The sequence below is a fragment of the Crocodylus siamensis genome, chromosome 4 (assembly GCF_052110815.1).
Source record: "Crocodylus siamensis isolate JL-2025a chromosome 4, ASM5211081v1, whole genome shotgun sequence".
Taxonomy (NCBI): domain Eukaryota; kingdom Metazoa; phylum Chordata; order Crocodylia; family Crocodylidae; genus Crocodylus; species Crocodylus siamensis.
In genome coordinates, this window is record NC_143398.1 from 218,737,252 (window position 1) to 218,758,578 (window position 21,327).

The 21,327-nt window shown below is 42.3% G+C and overlaps 1 protein-coding gene across 6 annotated transcripts in view; it reads right to left on the reverse strand.

The window, feature by feature from the left end:
- The window catches only part of FMNL2 (formin like 2), a 284,119-nt gene that overhangs the window by 80,842 nt on the left and 181,950 nt on the right, over positions 1–21,327 (reverse strand). For all 6 annotated transcript variants that reach the window (XR_016442094.1, XR_016442093.1, XM_090045714.1 and 3 more), the window contains exons 3-6: positions 16,048–16,128; positions 11,003–11,079; positions 3,282–3,365; positions 1,286–1,438 (exon numbers count right to left, since the gene is read on the reverse strand). Coding sequence is in view for 4 of the 6 variants with exons in the window: in XM_090045714.1 (XP_089901840.1) it covers positions 1,286–1,438; positions 3,282–3,365; positions 11,003–11,079; positions 16,048–16,128 (395 nt within the window). In the remaining 2 variants the exon portion in view is untranslated. The remainder of the gene's footprint in view (positions 1–1,285; positions 1,439–3,281; positions 3,366–11,002; positions 11,080–16,047; positions 16,129–21,327) is intronic.

A 21,327-nucleotide genomic window follows, 5' to 3' on the forward strand; every position in this document is an offset into this window, starting at 1 on the left:
GCATAAACACCAGATTCTGACTTAAAGGCCTATTTTTAAATCTTTCTGCACTTTGTAACTGACCTTCTCAGGAACACGGAAGTATCAAGCACTATGACAGTCACTTTACAAAGATTTAAATGATCCAGGCTGTCTGCCCTTTGATAATTCAGTACAGAAAAACAAAACAAAACAAAATAGATGTATCCTGTGCTGTATTTTCAGGAAAACCTTGACCTGTGGGTCAATATAACTGCACTTCATTTTATAGTTTTGTATATTTGCAGCAAGAACTGTCCAATTCCATGTCTCCACTGTTTTCCTCTCGACTTCCTGAAATCCTTCAGTTAAAACTTCCAGACTCCAGATCCATTCCAACTGTAGCGGTAGCCTGAATTGTTGATATCTGCTGACCTTGGACTCAGAGCCCAAAATTAGCTTGGCTTGTCAAATTACTACTGAACCTTGAATGGCAGACATAGAACAAATTACTAAACCTGTAGTGGTTCCAGGTTTGTAAGATTTCTTCATCCTCCCAGTATTATCTAACAAAATCTTAACAACTGAAAACAACAAACCATTGAATATCACACCATCTTGACCCATACAACTGACCACATTCATGCCCTAAAGATAACATCCAATGTTTTATAATCATGAAAAAGTATTCCTAAGACACAGCACGAAGGTACATAAAATAACTCTCCATTCTCAGCCTATGATTCTGTCAGCTACCACAAACTAAACAGGTTCAATATGTATTTAAAATCTGGTGAGAGAACTCTTAGGAAAATGTGCAACGCTTCCAGAAATGATGCTGGATTTGAAGTAGGGAAGTGATGTTACTTTTTTGCTCCTACACAGTACTAGGAGTGCATGGTACTGTGGAAGATGATGCATTTGAAATGAGACATTGGACACAAAGCCCTGGTAAACACCCATATGCACTGCTTGCAAGAGAAGAAATCCTGTTCCTAGAGTACCAGTCAACTTCTAATTCGAATAATTATATATATTCTGCCTGCTTAATTTACTCTACTATTGCAAGTGCATACAGTATTCCTCTCTCAAATCCCTCAACTGTGGCGTAGTGCTGCTGTGGGATATTCAGTTGCTGTTTCATTCCATCTCAGAGCTCATAGCACAGTGACATGTTTCCTGTGGATGTTAAGTCTGTGGACCGCTTAGGAATGAAAGATGCAAAATATAAAAAATATCATTGAAACTCAAAAACCAAGGCGATCTTTTTGACTTGCACACCCGTTGTTTCCTAGGTAAATCTTGCTGCCTGATTAAAAGGTCTTACCGTAGAGTAGAATGCCTGCCAGACCGGGAAATGCTATTGCCAACTGGAGAAGGTAAGTTACTTCCTCTGTGCAGGTCTTCAATGGAACGACTCCAAGGTTTGGATTTATCCATTGAGTTTTCTACATTGTTCTCCAAGCTTTCAAAGTCAAAACTGAAAGGAAATAGAAATTCCAATATAGGCTTGCAGAGAAAAGAGGTGCATAGCATTTTCCTTCCTGTTAAACATCTGCAGATTTTACTAGGTCCCAGCAGATTACAAGAAAAAAGAAAGAAAGCAATGCAAAACAATTTCCCCTCAGCTGGAACATTGAGCTAGCTTCAAATACATTTTGCAGCAAACCTGGACCTTGACAAAAGAAGAAAGAACAACACAGGGATATAATTTAGGAAGAATCAAACAGTCGTGTATTATTCTATTTAAATGTAAAATAAATACAACATTGGATGATCTGCTGATGAACAACACTGCCTTGTAGGAAGGAGGGGGAAGCTCAAAGCTGTCTTCATTTTATCTTAATAAATCTATACATTGCGTGAGCACTAATTTAGTTTCATCCATCAATATGTGACCGAGCATTTATACTGGCTTGCTGGCCAAAGCTAACCTTCAAACATATGTAATCCATTACCAAAATCATTACAGATATTCTTTGATTTTTGATTCGTCGCCCAAAGTTCTGCCATTTCAAGCAAAAGCTGATTGTTCCTCTTACATTTTTTGAGGTCATTACTCATGTTTACCACGTTAGGGAAGGAAAAAACCTCGGCAAGCTAACTTGCATGCACTTGTACAATTTTAGGAACAAAGTCTTCAAACAGGCATAGCTTTGTGCTGTGAGCCATTTTTCCAGTGTTAGCAACATTTTTTAAACATGTAATTTTCCTTCATTAGTTTTATTACAAGTCCATCAAAAAATCTCATTTCTAAGCAACAGTCATATGCATCTGTATGTATCCAATCTAAAAATAAAGTGTTGACTCCCCTCAGCTGAGTTTGCATTGCTAATACAATCCTCAGTCCTACCCTTTCCTACCACATTATGTTATAGTTACAGCTTTTAGCATGAAAATAATGACATGAAATCCTGTGGGTATGTGAAAAGTGGTTCTCAGTTAAAATACGTCATTGAACTTGTATTCAAGACAATGGTGATACAATGGCTTACACTGGCACGCAATTATTTTTTCCCCAAAGTTACATTACTTTAAATAGTACAGTTACCTATATCTATTTAGAAGTACTGCCCAGTGTTCAGAACCGATAATTGGGAGCCAGGGGTTCTTTGTTTTATTTCTGGCATTGTCTCTGACTTTTTGGATGGTCTTAAAATTTAGAAATCTTTCTTGTAATCTGCCTACGCATAAAATGAATACGATTGTACCTACCCCACCTGACAGGGATGTTGTAAAAATTAATGTGTGTACATTGCTTTGAATAGGAAAGAAAAGTTTAAATAAACTTACTTCAACCTTAATCACATAAATATTCCTCACAAATGAAAAATATTTAATAATGTTTAGGAAAGCATTAGTTACCTACTTATATATGAGAGGGGGACAGTCACTGAAGTTCTGTGGAACTAGATATAGAAGAAGCTTTGGAAAAGGAAGACTTAGAAAAAAACATGCATCTTGATATAAAGCTAAATTTGTTCAACTGTTGCACTTTGTCCCCCTAAGAGGGAATCAAAGCTAAAACAGATGTGATTACAGTCTTAAAAATAAACAGACTGAAAGCTTAATGATATAAACAAGCATCTTTTTTCCCCTCGGTAGTATGCTGTGATCTAACATTTTTGGACTAATTTTGCATTTTACTCTGGTTCTCTCCTAAAGTGTCTACATAATTCTGGGCCAAGCTACTGCAGTGAAAACAGCTTCACAGGAAGACTGCAGCATCAAACTTGATCTTTCTCTCCTGGGTTTGCTATCTAGTGCTGGATCCTTTGTTTTGTTTTTGCACCCCTGATGAATACAAGTCATGTCTTACTTACGTGACAGCGTACTGTGCGAATGACAAATATTCCACCAGAACATCCAGCCCTTTGTTCTCTTCATTCAAAAACTCTCTGACCCATCTGTTAAAAAAAGCCATTAGAGATCAGTGCACTTTATTGTTTTCTGCAGGGCGTGGGGGGCTGATTGTATTCCTTTTCAATGAAACCACAAGCATATCCATTGTATAAATGGAAATACACTGAGCAAAAGTTATTCTGTCTTCACTTTGGAATAAAGGATCTAAAATATACATAAATAAAACTAACACATTTGCAGCAATATAAAAGAAACACATTCCATACAATCAATACCTATGCCATGAATTCTGCAATGCTGAAGAAAAGCTAGATATGAGTCCCCTTCTACATGAAAAAAGAAATTGTACTGGGAGATGGTGTCCCAGTTGGACTACCTAATAGACTGGTAACATGACCACACTACCTCTATAGCCAGGCTTCAGTTCAAATCCACACTCTTCCTGGCACAACAAGCTGCATAAACCATTGGACCTGCCAATAACAGATTGGCGTTTATGGGTTTCTTGAAATACAAGAGTTACAATGAATCTGTTTTTTTTCCACACAGTAGCACACAACAATCTTTCATGAGGTAAAGGAAATAAGCAACAAATTAACAGTTGAAGACAAGACAGAAAGTGCTTGATATATTTAAAATATGCTTGGCTTCTCATACCAAATGATCACATTTTTTTAAAAGTTAGCTTGATAGTCTAAGGCAGGGGTGGGCAAAATACAGCCCACCAGCTGGATCTGGGCCACCAGGCAATTTCATCCAGCCCACGGGCACCCACCAGCTAATTGTACGCCTCCGAGTCTGTGTGCCTTGCTCTCACCCTTGTGGGCCCAGCCAGCACACAGCTCTCTGGAGGGGACCTGCTCAGCTTCCCCGGCATCCCGCTCAATCCGGGCACCAGGCAGGGAAGCAGCAGCTGGGCAGAAGCACAGAGCATGAGGCTGGGGCTGGTGGCAGCACAGAGCTTGGGTGGGCAGGGCTGTGAGGGAAGGTGAGGGATCCCTCACACATTCCTCCCATAGTGCATAGTCCCCGCTGCTGGTGACAGCAGCAGCAGCAGGCGGTAGGTGCTCTGGGCCCACGCAGGCACCACCGCCCAGCAGTGCGAGACTCCAGCCAGCGATGCAAGTGTCACCAAGGAGTGCAGCTAAGCTAGCCCACCTCTATCACGCTGGGCTCTGCACGGCACAGGTGCAGCTCCCAGCACGCACGTCACTGGGGGAAGCCCTGCACAATGGAGTTGGCTGCCTTCACACTCCCTGAATGCAGGTCCCAGGACTCTATCAGAAGTGGAGGGGAGCCCCACCCCCTGTTTCCCAGCAGAGTCCCGGGGCCTGCATGGCAGGCAGCGGTGAAGACAGTTGGCTCCATCATGCAGGACTTTGCCTAGTGATACACAAGTGCCAGGAGCTGTATATGCACCATTCAAAATCCCGCATGATAGAGGTGGGCTGGCCTGGCTGTGATCCTTGCCACCACTTGTACTAGCCTGAGCTGTGTATCACCAGGCGGCAGCACCTGTGTAGGCCATAAGCACCCAGCGCTGGTTGTTGCTGCTGCTGCCACCAGCAGCAGGGGCTGCGTACCATAGGAGGGAACATGTGGGGGGTCTCTACACCCCTCCCACCCTCCCTCACACCCCACAAAATCTGCACCCACACCCTGTCCCACAACCTCGCCATATATACACCCCCCAATATACCCTATTGCCCCCACACACACAGCCACACCCCCTCACAAACCCCCACACTCCACCATACACACACCTACCCTCAACCACACCCCACATACAATATACAAAAGTAAGTCTTGATTTTTGAATTATTACACAATCACCTCCACATATACTACACAAACAAATCAAGACAGAAATATTTTTCGTAATAAAATTAAAATACGTTATAGTAATGTTTGACTTTTAGTATATGCTGTTTTTTCCTGGTTCTAAAATGGCAGCCCAGCCTCCCCAAAAGAAGTACTTCTGGGGTGCAGGGGGAGGGACTTCTGGTGGCAAAGGTTAGAGGTTAGCGGGAGAACATCTGGTCCCAAGATGGCAACTGGGCAAGGGGCGGGGATACCTTTGCGGCCCTCAACAGCTCACCAAAACTCATTAGGCAGCCCTCCAGCCTAAATAATTGCCTGCCCCAGTCTGAGGGTATGTGCATCTCACATCCTGCGATAAATTTAACCGCACCACCAAAAAGCACACTCCAGCTACTGACTCTATTCACACACGGCAAACCAGGAAATGAGGCAGTAAGCCCACCAAGCCCCTCAATGTTTCTCAAAATCTGTCTGGCATGCTGTAGACCAACAGTGAGAAGCAGCCTCAGCAGAGCTTTACTGGTCTGGGGCATGCAGAGTGAGAGCAGGTAAGTAGTGCATTCAGGAGGCCCAAAGCACTACGGTCCAGTGATACCAAAACATCAATTCCTGCAGAACCCGACTACTTTGGGTTCTTACTGAAAACTTGAGAAAATCAAGACAAACCCAACAATGGGTCCCATGGCACTCAGGCTCTCTTCATAAGGCCTGCTCTCTTGCCCTCTCATCATTCACACAGCTCTCCTCTGGATTCTTTCAAGCTTCTCCTCATCTTTCTAAATTGCAAAGCTCAGAATTGGATGTAGTACTCCAGCTGCAGCCTCACCAAGGCCAAGTACAGTGGGAGGATGATATCCTGGCCCTTCGGCACCCTCAGGTGTAGTCCATCCGGTTCTGCTGGCTTGAAGACATTCAGCCACTCTAAGTGCTCCCTCACCAGTTTGGCACTGACCATTGCTTGGTCCTCTTTTCCCCCACCCCCACAACCATTCCATACAGTATCTGACCAGGTGGGCAATCACCATTTGCATGCAGTAACACCAACACAAGCCATACAAGGAAAGGCTGAAGGACTCGGGTCTCTTCAGCCTAAAAACAAGAAGGCTGAGGGGGGACTTGGTAGCAGCTTACCCTATATCAGGGTATACACATCAAGGGCTCAGCGAACAACTGTTCACCAGGGCACCCTTGGGAAAAAACAAGAGTAATGGCCACAAACTCCTGGAAGACCATTTCAGGCTTAGCACTAAGAAGAACTTCTTCACAGTTAGGGTGTCCAGACTGTGTAATAAACCCCCCTCCAGAGGTGGTGCAATCACCTACCCTGGAAATTTTCAAGAGGAGACTGGACAGCACCTCACTGAGGTCACCTGACCCAAGTTGTCTTTCCTGCCTGGTGCACAGGGGTTGCACCCAATGATCTTGCAAGGTCCCTTCCAGCCCTTAACAATCTAGGAATCTACGAATTGACAAAGTATTCATTAAAGAGTTCAGCTTCCTCCTGACTGTCTGCTATCACCTGTCCCATCTGATTCTGCAAGAGGTCCACATTTCCCTTGCTCTTCCTCCTGCTCACTATATACCTAAAGTCTTATTGTCCTTGATTTCAGTCATCAACCTGATCTCACTTGTCCTTGCCTTCCTTATCCTCTCCCTATAAATATGAGCTATACTTGTGTATTCCTCCTTGGTGACTATCCCTTGTTTCCGCTGCCTGTAAGCCTCCTTTTTCTTTTTTAAGTGCTCCTTAACTCCTCTGGTAAGCCAAGAGGGCTTCCCAGCCCCTTTACTACCTTTCCTGCATATGGAATGGACCTTTTCTGCACTCTAAGGATTGCTCGTTTAAGGATAACAACCCTTCCTGAACATCTTTCCCCTCCAGTCCCTCCTCCCATAGGGTGTCTCCCACTATTTTCCTAAGCTCATTGAAGTCAGCCTTTCCAAGTACCTCTGCCTTACTGGTTGACTTCTCTGCTCTATGATGGATAGTGAATTCTATCATCTCATGATCACCATCTCCCAGATTACCCTCAGTCCTCAGATCTCCCACCAGTTTGTCCCCTTTGGCTAGAACCAAATCCAACAAAGCCTTCCCCCGGTTGGCCCGTTCACCTCCTGTGCTAACTAAAGTTCTTCAAAAACCTACATAACCGGTCAAACCTGACCAAATGCTCCTCCCAGCAGATATTAGTGTAACTGAAGTCACCTAGGACAACCATGTCTCTTGAATGTGCAGCCTCTGTCAGTTCTCTAGAAAATTCCAGATCCAGCTCCTCTTCCTGGTCTGGTGGTCCGTAGTAGACACCGACCTTCAAGTCCCCTTCTACTCATCCCCAACCTGGTATCTTGACCCAGAGGGTCTCAAGTCGCCCTTCTCTTGAACCAGTTTGATTCTCCAAGGAGGCACACCGCTCCTTTTCATAGAGACCTACACATCCTCCCTTCTTCCCTACCCAGTTCCTTCTGTGCAGCTTGTAGCCCTCTACGCATACAGCCCGGCATCCCACCAGGTTTCCATTATTCTGACATCATATATCCTATTTGCTAGCAGAAATGCCAGTTCCTCCTGCTTATTCCCCATACTCCTTGCATTTGTGTATAGACTTAAATCCCTCATTGGTAACCCTCAGTTCCCCACTGCCCTGACATCATTCCAGACTCTCGACACCTCCCTGACCACCCTCTCTATGTCCTTCCTGCTTGGCTGCCCTCTGGCTTGCATTTCTTTTGTACACCTGACCCCGATGCACCTAGTTTAAAGCCCTCTCCAGCAAGCTGGCCACCTTGGAAGAAAGCAGTTTTTTCCCCAGCAGGAGCCAAAGCAAAGCTCAGGAGATGAATTGTGTTGTAGACAGCTGCAGTATCCCAGTAGTGTTCAAGTGTTTCTAAATGATGTTTCAAATATATCCAAGACAGAAAAGCATTATAGAAAACAGTACATGTAATGACATCTGTTTATTCACTGAAGTTCTAAAAGATTGGATCAGATTCTGTTCTCAACTATACCTGTTTAAATGTGGAGAAACTCCTCTGGGGCAGTTAAATTTCTGGGGTACTTTACTTCTATTAGCATAACAAGTTGCCTCTTTCACCATTTCTTGCCAAGTCACCTACAGTGACTTAATTTTCCCTATAGCAATTCAGGAGCTTCAAATCCCACTCTCAAAGTTCTCACTGAGCATAGTTGCATGTCTCACAGATTAACTTTTTCTTTTTTTTTTTTTGGAATAGGCCTTGACCACTGAGTCTTCCCTACTGATTTCCATAACCTATACATCCCCACTTTAAGGAGCTCTCTATATAGCTGCATTCAGAAACTATTATTTTATAACAAAAGTACCATCATTCAGCCAACAGTGGGGCTGCTACTACCAAAAACTACCAATAAAACTGTGTTTTTTTATAATTACTTATTTTCCCAAAGCTGAGTTTACCCCAGAAAAATTAAAGGGTCAACAGATTTTCCTTAGTCATACTGTAATGAAGTGTAATACATGCTATTATTGGGTTTGTCCTAAAGCTCCCTCTGGCATGAAAATATGACATTGAAAGTGGGTGGTTCCTCTCATAGATGAGAGGCTTACCTAAAAGATTCATAGGCATCCAGGGGAGAAGAGTCATTTTTAGAAGGATCTTCTTCTAAACAACCCATTTATCAGTTAAAAATCATTTAATTCTACACAGTGCAGCAGTAGCCACACATGACCACTTAGTTGCCACTGAATGACAACATGTGTTTTAGTCACAATTAGCCATAGGATCCAAGAGGACAGCTCTGGTACAACTCTTCCAAAATACAGGAGTGAGCTGATGTGTTGAAAGTTTCTACTGATGATTCCATGGAAAAAAGTCCACAACATTGTGTAGTTTGTACTTTAGCTGCTGACAAACCGCTACAACTGCTTACAGATTGCATGGGCTTATTCCAGCAGATGCAGCCTGAAACACTGCAATTCTGCCAGCACTATATTAAAAAGGATAGTCTCACTTCAATATTTGATGGTCAATTTAATTTAATTTCAATAACGTTTCAGAAAGCCTTTTGACGTTACATGGAAATCCCAGGCATGTAGAGCTCTACCATATTTTGTCACAGCTGGTTGCCAACTGGAGTCTTGGCTCTTAAAGAGTGGAATCTTGATCTGAATCCATAATACTCTTTTACTGTTGCTTGTTTCCATATATAGTCTCTGGGATTTAGCAGCATGTCACATAATTCCAGGCACCACACAGTCATACAACTCTCATATAGCTAATTAGATCAGCAACTGTTCCAGGCCTATGTAAGAAAAGAAGCACAGTAGAAAGACATCCTTACAACTGTGCTGAAGATGCTTTCTGGACTGCTTACATCATCAGTGGGGTCAAGGAGCACCTAGACAGAGCAGTCGCAGCTTTTTGTCACAGTGGTCTCTGAAATCTTTTGAGAGGAAATGCCTCAAAGTTTATTTCTAGGAAATCAAGTGACTCGCCACTGTCCAAGTAGTGAATTAGCATGTTGCATTCATGCAATCGCTTCAGTATTACCCAATCTGCCTGATCTCTTGGGTAGTATCTCTCTACAAGTAAGAAGCAGTAGAAACTCTACCTCAGGGTAAAGGGAGCTTGGAGTTAAAAGCAAAATTCAATCCAAAGTAAAAAACAATGACTATTTGTGAGTTCATGAAAACTGGCAGAGAGTTTTCTGATGAGAACAAACTAATGTGATTACTCTTTTGCCTCAAACAAGCTGCTAACTACTGCTGCTTTCCTGGTTCCACACAAATATGATCAACAAGTGCAAAAGTTTACCTTTGCAAACCTAATTTAGGTTCATGCATCTTGGGATCTCTCAACAAAGTTTAAAGCAGCACTGTACAACCGGCAACCTGCAGGCTGCACACAGCCTGCAAGGAGTTAAAGTAGGGTACCCATTTGACCACCACTCCCCTCCACTGCTCCTGCCACTGTGGTGGCCAGCATCTCTGGGGCAGGGCAGCATAGCAATAACCTCCCATGGCAGGGACAAAGGCAGTTACAACAGAGGGAGGAACTCACACTGCTTATGTGGCAGTGGCAGGGGGCTGCCACCTTGCACATGTGGTAGGGGTGGCAGCATGGGGCTTGTGTGGCAGGATGCACCTGTAATGCGCATACTGGAGCAGTGGGGGGCAGGGAGAGAGCTAGAGGTTTGCCTGGCGGCAGTCATAAGCTGGGGAGAGGCTTATACCATTTGGATGGTGGAGGTCCCAAAAGCCTGGGCATGCAGCTACTAACCCACAAATAATGCAGCATGTGGCCACTAGTCCCTCTGAAGCTTGACAGCCCTGCTTTAAATAAATCTTTTGTTGTGCATACTAACAACATGTCTTTATACTCCATGCATTTTTGAGTTTAGTCCTGACTACAGTAGCCAAAACTGAGTTAAATGTACATTTAGAGAGTATATACAAAATAAGAGAGTTTTGTACTTGTGAAAGTAAAATCCTGACAGTGTTAGCTAAAGCCAGGCACCATACAAGCATATCATGCAAAGCCTTCAAATGCAGCATGTCACTGCTTCCACATAAACCCATTATTCTTCCAGACTTGATGCTTTCTGAGTAGACATGGTAAATTTGGATCTGTGACAGCCGACTAACCTGCAGACCTCAAGGTTCATTTTTCTTCTGACTTACCTAGGGTCTGATACAGGTTTTGCAAAAGTCAATGAAAATCTTTACTTCAAAGTGTATTGGATGGAGCCCCAGCTAGCACCATTAATCACTGCAATGTCTAAGTCCTAGCTCCTCAATCTTTACGAGAAAATGAAGAAATTTGCCCAGAGCTAGCCATCTGCTGATCTAAAGATCTATGTCATAAGATTATTAAATATTCTTACCCAATATGATTTGTTCTTAAAGAAATTTCCAGTTCTCGCAGTACTTGTGTAGATTCTTGGACTCGTCTTCTGAATTTCTATAATTCAATAAAGGGAAAAAGGTACTTGAGAAAACAGACTATTAAATATTTAGAATTTTGATGCTATTAAAAATATCAAAATCTCACAGAAGGCAAATAGAAGGTAATCACTTTCAAATACGTTAAGAACTTTTCTAAATCCTGAGGAATATAAGACTGTCAATCAAACCAATAAAGAAAAGAAATTAAACTAAACAAAATGACTGTTCACAACTAAAATTTTGTACTCGTGAGAAAATGTGTAAGCAATGCAAAAATTGAAACTTGTCAAAGGAATGTGCATTTTTATACTACAATTTCTGTTTTATCACTGAATATGTCATAGGCAATTATATTTTATGGATCTAAGCAGTAAGGATGTATAATTTTAGACCTCTAATTTTGTGCCCGTAACAGAAGACTTACCAGCATTTACATCTAACTGTGTGATCTGTGGGAGCAAACAAATAATTAGGGATCAAAGTACTACCATCTGTGTGCTCTAGTCATTTGGGAGTGCAAACTTCTGTCTAAAAAATTGGAAGTTGGGATGAGATGCAGCTTAACTGCAATATGAAGTCATAGATTACGTTACACTACATCACAACAGATTGCTGTAATAAAAATATACTTTGACTTTTCTTCAAACAACGTAACTGCAGTTTCACCCTAAAGGAATTACATTTGGCAAAATGTCCCTGAGAAACAGTGGCAAGGCTTCTCTTCACCCTCTGCAGTTGCAATGCTGCCGATAGTTGTTGAAGATCTCTGAAGGACCATTAGAGCATTCCCAGCTGAAGGAAAATAAGTTCATCTCCATATTGTGTCTGAGCTGCTATAGCAACACTAACTCTTGTGTGTGGGCAGTCACTAAGATCCAGTGATACCCTCCTTTTTTACCTACTCACACCAAGAAAAGACTATGTATTCTTCATCCACTTCAGTTCTATCTTGACTGTAAACTTACTGTGCTCAACAGCAGCTCCATATACTGTACTGGAAGCAGGGCAGCGCAGCACTGAAAGCAAGCTATTCAGCAATGACTCTCAGCAGTGGTACCCCAACTTGTCACCTCACAGCCACTGCTATGTTGCTTCTGGTCAGGGCCATCAGCCACTGCTCTGCCAGAGGCCCTGGGTGAGACATGAAACATGAGACGTGGCCCTGGGTGATTCACTGTTGAGTCCAAATAGGCCAGAAAAATGGAAATTATTTATTATACCTGTGATGTTTCTGTAACTGTCACTCATCATCATAGGTCTTGGATTTATAAGCTAAGAAGGTGTATACCTGATGCTAGTCCATTAGCACAGGCTAAAATCTTAGTCAAGACAAGATAAGCTATAAAGGTCACGTGAGATACCAGGTCAAGAAAAAAACCTGAGTTTCCCCCATAGTCCTCAACTCAGCCAGATAACTTGCATGGAAACTACAAACAAGCTGCCTTTCTCTCCCCTGGATTTTATCCCATATTAGTTCATTCTAACTACCAACTGGGGTTACCATATCCTTTTTGTCTTGGTGAAGATGCACTAGGAGAGAGAGAAAAAGGTGGAGGGTGGGAGGAAGGAAGAAGGAGAAATGGGACCAAAGGCATAATTAATTAAGAGTTAATTGTTGTAAGCTAGGCATTCAGTGCAAAAAGATGTGTACCTATACTGATATTGTGTTTCACTGTAACATCCTAATGGAGATAAGTTATTAATAATTTTTACTTCAGTATGGTTACCCAAGGGCAACTCTATGCCCTTACTGTAGGGTGACCTCAACTAACTCCAAAGTAAAAACAACAATAACTTGTCTGTACTAGGATTTGGGGGGAAGAGGGGGAAAAGACAGGAATGGGGACAGACAAAAATAGGATGAATATTCCCCAACTTCTCATTCCCTAATCATTATCCTCCAACTTGTTTGCTGTTTGCAGCCTTGACTGGAGACATTTAAGTGTTCTTTAGGTATTAGAAGCCACCAAACCATGATTTGTTTAAAAATGTATAATTTAAATGTGGTTAAATTTAGTATTTGAAAATTTAGCTTAGATGGAAAAATAACGTTTTTCCCTGGAGGAAAAATATCCCAATAACAACCCCAAATATATATTTTACATCAGAATTTGGAACTCCCTCTTCTTGATTATGCATGGGTTTACCACAGAAAATGCTGACACAACCTTCATTCCAGTAATAATTACAGTAATGTGAATACTCCCCACAATAGCAAGTATCAGTCTAGAGATCCCATCTGTAAATCTTTCCCCTTTTCAGAATAGACTGACTGAGACAAGGCTGTTGGTGACAAAATAAAACTGAAGAGAGAGACTTCATGGAGTTAGTTATTTTTAGGTTGCATTGGTTTTGTCATTATGAGGGAGTCTGATAGTAATAGTGGAACAAGAAAGGTTTCAGTGTGCCCACAAACTGACCAGAGAGGAAACCCAACACTAAATGAATTTCAAAACTCTTCCAGGAAAAACACAAGGACCCCTGTTCTCCATTTAAAAAGTTTACTGTAATCAGCTGCAGACAAACTTAAAAGTTAAGAATGGGATTCTCATTCTTTTCACATCTTATAACAAGAGAGACATTGTGTTAGAAGATACTTTTACTGCAACTTTGAAACAATGGGCAAATGAGGGCCAACAGGAAAGCAAATGATACCTAGCTCCTTTTCATTTCTTCAGTAACACAGACCCACCTCAACTACATTATGTGGTTGGTCCAGGGCTTCCAAGCAATGTGTCAGGATATGTACTTTTCCCCAGGCACCAATCTAAGCTAATTGAATGGCAATACAAAGCACGGACTGCTTAAGATGCAAAAAAGAGAACCAGTCAATGACAGGAGCTGCTATTCTCTTGTTACCTTCTTTTTTTCTAAAGGCTGTTAAAAACATCAACACAAGATACAAGCTGACAACTAGGGTAACCCAATACTTATGATTCAACGTTTGTATTCAATGGAATATATGAATATTCTGCCATCCTGAAAGCCTCAGAGAATAAGAATATGTCTACATTACATATTGCAGTGCACCACAGAGTATCCAAGCTAGTTGAAAATGAGCTATTGCAGGTACCTAAATCAGCCTAGCTTGAGACAGATGGTAAATTAGCGCACACAGACAGTAGCATAACTAGAGAGGGATGAGCAGAGCACCCACCCCAGGCACTGACTTAGAGGGGCACCAGAATTTCTCCTGGGAGTCTTTGCTAAGGCAGATGCAGCCTAAGCATAGAAGCTGGGCAGCCCTGCACCCAGAAAAGTATGGGGAAGAGGGGTCAAGCACAATGGTACCCCATATCCCCCATGGGATTTTTGGCATGGGAGGAGCTGCTCTTCACATGGTAGCATATCTGAGAGGGGGAAATGGAGCAGAGAGGGAGCAAACAAGGCACCAGGAGCAGTCCCTGGGAAGTCTGCACCATGGCAAAAATCCCAGGGAGGGCACCATTACACTCAGCCCCTTCCTCCATCTACTACTAGGCACATGGCTGTCTGGCTTCTATGGCTAGGCTGTACCTGCTACAGTAAAGACTCCTGCAGGGGGAGGGGTGTACTCTAGTGCTCCATACTGCAGCTGCTTTGAGGCAAACTTACTGGTGCTCAACTGTAGAGAGAGATGGGACAGGTAGAGCCTCCCTATCCCCCGCAACTCCCCAGATCTCTGTTAGCACTCTTCCAAGGGTACTGCAAAAGCTCACTATTCCCCTGCAGACAGAGATTCATGCTACTGCAGCTAAAAGGCTTCAGTATTCAAGCTAGCCAGTGTAGACATAAAGCAAATTATACACAATTTCCTTTACCAAAGCGATAGTAATGACAACAGCAAACCACTCACTTAAGTTGCCAATATACCTCCATCTCAGTTCAGGAAGATTGCTCTAGAACTGTGTAACAGCATTTGTCTAAAATACCCCTTCTGTTAACAGGTCTTGATCCTGCTGGGGAAAGATTATGTAGGCACTCAGATAAAAAGGGTATCTACTAAAAAGGGTCAAGGGAGCAGTGGTAAACTGATTCAGGCAAATAGTGTTATTCTACCTTAAACTGAGACTAGGGGTATGTATATACTACACAACTAATCTCAGGTTTCCTAGCTGAAGTATGAGTGTTCCTACAGTAAGGCCCTGTCTGTATTTCTGCATATTTTATGTCTTTTCACCTGCCTGCGTGACAATCTTTCCCAGCCAGTTGTATCACTTATGCAAGAACTTTGCTGTCCCTTAGGGTAAGTGTGGAAAAAACATTGGAGGACTATCAGCACCACAGCAATCTTGGCTGCATCCTCACAGCAAAGTGAGGGCATACCAACTCAGGCTAAAGCACATTTGGCCTTTCCCCAGATCTCCGATCAGACATGTAAGTAATGAAGGGTTTGTGCATGAGTATAGAGCAAAAATCCTTCTCAGACCTAAGATGACAGTGTTAATATATCTTATGGATGCAATACATTTCACACCTATGTTTCAGTGTCCTGGCCCTTTCTGCCCATGAAACCTCTGCTGAGATGGCCAGGAAGAAGCCAAGTAATGCCAGGGCTGGGTCATGTGGAAAAATGGTCACTAAGATCTGAAATTAGGCGATATTCTTTTCCAATAGATGAGAAGACAGCCATCGGAGACAAACCTTTTCATCTGTGACTAACGCTGCCTAGGTTTCAAGAAGGGACCTTGAGATACAAGACTTCATTCCATATTCTTTTGGGCTATACCTCGAACTCACAAGGCATTAAATCATTCTTTTGCTCTTGCCAGATGCTCCTCATTTGTTTCACCTCTTTAGTTCTTTGCCAACTGAACTGTGAAAACTGCAGTCTTGCAAATTTCTCCTTGTTTCTCTCTCTGGTTTGTTGCATCTGAAATCTTGAGACCTTAGAGATTTTTTCAGGACCTTTTAGACAAAGGGAGGAAGGAACTCTGAATCCATGATGATTCTTCCTATTAGGGAAGAAGTGAGAGCATACAAAAGGAAACAGAATGCTTCTTACCTTCCTGGTTACAGCTGGATCAAGATAGCCCTTCAGTTTCTGGATGTATGTATGTGGCGGATTCTTCACTTGAAACCTTTCCTGTAAGGAATACATAAATAACTGTCAGCCAAGCATTGATTCACTCTACATTCTGATTAGATGCTAGAAATAAATATCCAGATGACAACTGTAGAAGGGCAAGGGGATTTGAGAGGGGGAGTTCCCCACTCATCCCCTTTCCCCTCACACCCCAAGAGCAAAGCTGCCTCGCTGGCACCAAGACAAACAGCAGCGAGGACCAGAGTGGGGCAGCGAGCGAGCTGGTCCTGACACTATACAGTAGAGGTGCCCTGGGGTGCGAGGGAACCTTTTCCTTTCCTGTTGCACCCAGGTTAAGGGACAGACAACCCCAGGAGTGTGGGAATGGGCAGCGGAGACACTCCAAGATATGCAGCAGCCAGCACAGCCCTGGTCTGGCACCTTAAAAGATTCCCAGGGAAGCAGGACCCTCTAAAGAAAGAGGCCCTATCTGGGAACACAGGGGTTGGGGAATGGCAGCTTGAGTGGGGCAGATCCCAGGAAAGGGAACATCTGACACTAGTTTACCCTAGGTGATTCATATTAACACAGGGGAGGCGAGCCACAGGAAAGGAGCAGAAGCTGACACTGATAGGCTGGGAGCATCCAGCAGATACCCTAAAGGGATGCTGGAAGTAGTGGAGAGGGGGACCCTCCCCCTGAGAGAGTCAGTTGCAAAGAGTGAGGGGCAGTACACCTGCCCATATTTCTTTATCCTTGTGGGGAATGGACTTAGAGGAATTCCCAGTAGCCATCCAGGGAAATACAGTGCCTCATTCCCAGCAGGAGTCAGCATACAGACTGAAAGGTACTGGGACTAGCTCCCTAGCTATGGAACTGTAACAGCAGGAGTCAATAACTGTCATTCAGAAGCCTGTGGTGGGGGTGTAGGGGATGAAGGAACCCCTGTTATAGGCCTGGTGTCTTATCAGGGGCCAAGGAGGACTATTTGTCAGAAAGAGGTGTCCTACCAAAGGAGCCTTCTGCTTCCTGCGGGACAGAATTCTACTGAAATCTTCCATCGAGTCATGGCAGGAGAGGTTCCGAGAGAGCGGAAGGTCCCTCTAGCGGGACACACTGCACGAGTCAAACCACAGAGCGGGGCATGACTACAACAAGGTAAACCCTGTTGGCTAAATACTCAGGAAGAATTACTTAGTGTTACAATGAATGATGGATGATTGTACATGTCACCAAGCAAGCTGAGACGCAAACAGTTTGGGATAACACTAAAACACACCACACTGGAACAGTATTCTTCACAAGTCACATTTTTCCAGTTAATCAGATTTCAAGAAGGTGAAAATTGTCAATTGTACAAGTGATCTTTTTAAATTCACTTATTTTAAATTAAATTGCCAGCTCTTCTAGGTAGGGACCATACCTTTGTGTCTTTTTATACAAGGCATGTCAAAATCGGGGCCTAACCCAAATCAGAACTTTTCCAGTTTAAGTTAACATTTATATACAAAGTTGCTAAACTTACAGAAACAGCACAGAACACCTTTCATAGGCAAGCATTCACCTGTCACAGGGTTGAGGGATGTAGAATGAGGTTAGAACAATAATTAAGTTGGAAAAAGTAGCAATACTAAAACCTAACTTTTCAAGTGGTTTCTAGCTAAAGTTAATATTCTTCATTAGAGTTATAGAAGTTAGTCTGTATGTACACTCTAAGTCTGATCCTAGGACCCTCACACTGGTAAAACCCTCACTGATACTAGGGTGGGGAAGTTTCCTGCTCACAGACATCACAATACCTTTAGCCAAATTCATGTAACCACAGAAGTCAATGGATTTATAGCAAAGATGAATCCTTAACATTTACAACAGCTGTAAAGTATGTGCAAGGTTGACAAGCTCAAGCATTTAGGGTATGGAAACAGTAGGCTTTGTTAGTCAGATTCTTTTACTTTCCCAACCACTGGCTCAGACCCATTCTCAGAACAACTTCAGGCATCTTAAAGGCCATTTCCATTTACCTTTGAAACCTTTTGATTCTCACTCCACAGGAATTTGGTACCCTTACTGTCCTTGAGAAATCAGCTCTTTGAGCATATATGTGATGATAGAGTGGGTAGGAATGAGTAGGTGCACCTTCTCCAAGTACAAGAGCTGACAAACAGCATAAAATTATGAGCTGAGGAGGAAGGAAGAGTCTTAGCTGCTGGTATGTTCTACCAGTTACTCCAGCATTCATATTTCAAACGGACAAGAAATAATAGTCATGTCTTGTAACACTATTTGCCTTCCTTATCCCCTATATACTAAATAATGACTTTTAAGTTTCCCTTTCATTTTCAGACTGCTTACATAATTACACAATGCTGTAATGTCTCAAAGACTGTACAGTATTTATACATCACACTGTAGTAAGTGTGTTTATCCTATGTAAATATACAGTGAATACACCATGCCAAATCATAACACCGCATACTTATTTCTGTCAACACAAATGCTGCACACGAATACATTTACAATGCTCAGGAATTGATTCAACCTACCATTATTTATCAACATTGTCTGAATGTTTAAAGTTTTGATAGTTGAGGAGAGCTGCTTCAAGAGTGGAGCAGAAAGTGCTGCTGGTTTTCCTTAAAACATCTTTCAGAATCACCTCAGCCTTTCCATTTCCTGTTGGCTTACACTCAAACCTATCTGCACCACCCTTCTGACATCAGTCAATTCCTAAATGATCTTGGACTTTATGCAGATAATCCGGATCATCGTGTCTGCTCTGAATTTCTACTTTATATTAGTATCGTTCCATTTAAAGGGTCAGACCAGATTGTAGCTGTCACTGGGTAAGTAACTAAAGTGTATATAAGAACTGAAATAATTCCCCAGAGGCCTAATAAGCTGTCCAGCAATTACCTGCCATCTCTAACATCCAGTTTAGCTGCTGGCTCTCAAACTCTAAGAGATGGACAATCAACAGACAAGTCTTTCCAATAAAAATTCCATTTCTTCCATACGTATTGTATAAACTCTCATACAATACAAACTCTCATCAAGGGCATGACTGTGACTCAGATAAAGACCTATAACGGCAGGCGGCACAGAAGGTATTGTAGCTCAGGCAGGCTCCAGGGCTTCTGAAGCTCACTAAAGAGTGGATTGAGTGTGCATGCGCGAACCACTCACTAAGAGCTGTGGCTAGCTGTGCCCTGTAGCATGGATAGCAGCTCTGGATTTCCTCTTTCTTTTGTCCCCCTGCATGATGTATGCCTCCTGGGGGGTTAGCAGGGAATAGTTTCTGAGGCATGAATTGTAACAGTTCCTGGCCCCTCAACACAAGACATAAAAAAGAGCAAAAGGCCCTTGGAGTCAAGAAGGAGTATTGTACAAGAGCCAGTTGCTGCATAGAAACTAGTGGTCCTTCTATTTCAGAGTCCTACATCTGACATTTGCCAATGTGAAATGTTAGAGAAGAAGAAGATGCAAAATCATCTTGCACTAGGTATTTCTTACCTTCTTGTCCTCTGCTACTGATTCCAATGACAGAAGACAAATTTTCACCAGAAGCTGAACTATCCTAGTGTTCAGCTCCTGCAGACTTTTGGTGGATAAGCACCATTCTGTCCTTGTAACTTTGTGCTCTTTCAATTTATCAGGTGTTGTCAGTACTCTCTCCTTTAACCCTTCAAATCACTGTTAGATCCTCAAATTTATTAACTGAAAAAAACAGAAGCCTAAAGCCCAAGCTACGTGAGAAAAGGTTTTGCCTCTATAGATGTATCAGCTACAGTAGCTATAGTGTAGAAACAGCTAACAGCAGCAGCAAAGGGAAAATACAAAAAGTTAATATAGTTTATACCTGAGTGAAATACACTTTTATGCCAGAGCACCTGCATCTACACTTGGATGTTTCCTGGTAAAGAATGTTACCAGAAAAGAAGGAAAAAAATTCAGAACATGGTATCTCCTGAGCACACTGAACTGAATCATATTTTGGTTGTTATTACTTAATGGCTCAACTAGAATTATTTCTTGAATGAACTCTTCTGTGCTACTAGAGACTAATATAAAAAAACATTTTTCCTATGTGACCTAGAACTAGCTGTCCAAGAAGTGAGCCTTTATAATATTGAGAAATTAGTCTTATGTGATATCTAAATGCTTTATATGGGGATAAATTAAAGCACTCATTATTATCAGTTCATTAGACTTAGTTATCTCTTTGATCTCCCTCCACATTCTCCTCTTCCTGATCTGGAAGTTAGTCATAAAATGCTGCTATTATATTTCGCTTTTTATGCAGTGGATTATGTATTGATGCAAACTCTACCACACTGATTTTAGAAGTAACCTGAGAATGTTTTTCTCAGGTTGTAAAGAATATTTTGGGGGTAGTTTTATACTTGGATTTCATCTACCCTTCACAGATTCATAGACTGCAAGGTCAGAATGGACTTTGGAAGTTCATCTGGTCCAGCCCACTGCACCAGGCAGGAAAGATAACTGGGGGTCAGGTGAGCCCAGCAAAGTGACCGTCTTGTCTCCTCTTGAAGATTTCCAGGGTAGGTGATTGCACCACCTCTGAAGGGAATTTATTCCAAAGTCTGGACACCCTGACTATGAAGAAGTTTTTCCTAATGTTGAGCCTGAATCAGTCTTCCAGGAGTTTGGGGCCATTACTCCTAGTTTTCTCACCAAGTTGCTTACCGAGCCCTTGATGCATTCCCCTAGTGTAGCAGTAAGCTGTACATATGCCCACTGATTTGTCATTCTATCATGTTCCAGTAATGGGTATTACCATAAGTGTTATTGTATCGAATGTCTTCACTTTATTATACCTCGCACTGCTTTGAAGGTTGTCACATTGGCTTATAAGCTTCTATTATAGTTTTAATTTGGGGTATATGACCTTTTACATACATTTGACTCCTTAATCCAATTGTCTATTATTTCTGTGATCCCAGAAGCTCTCTCCTCCAGAAATCTTGTTCATTTTCTGGCTCCACACCAATTCATTTGGAGCTCATCCCCCCGCACAGGTTTTGTCTTTCCCTCAAGTTACCCATTGCCAAATAAACTGAAACTATCTGGCATAAAAAGAAAAAGCCATTGCATAAAAATGAAAACATAATAGCAGCATTTGATGACTAGCCTCCATATCAGGAAGAGAATAAAGTGGAGGGAGATCAAAGAGACACTTAAGCCTCTCCTCATTCTGTGAAAATTTTGCTGTAGGGAGTCTTGGAGGTTTCTACAAAAATC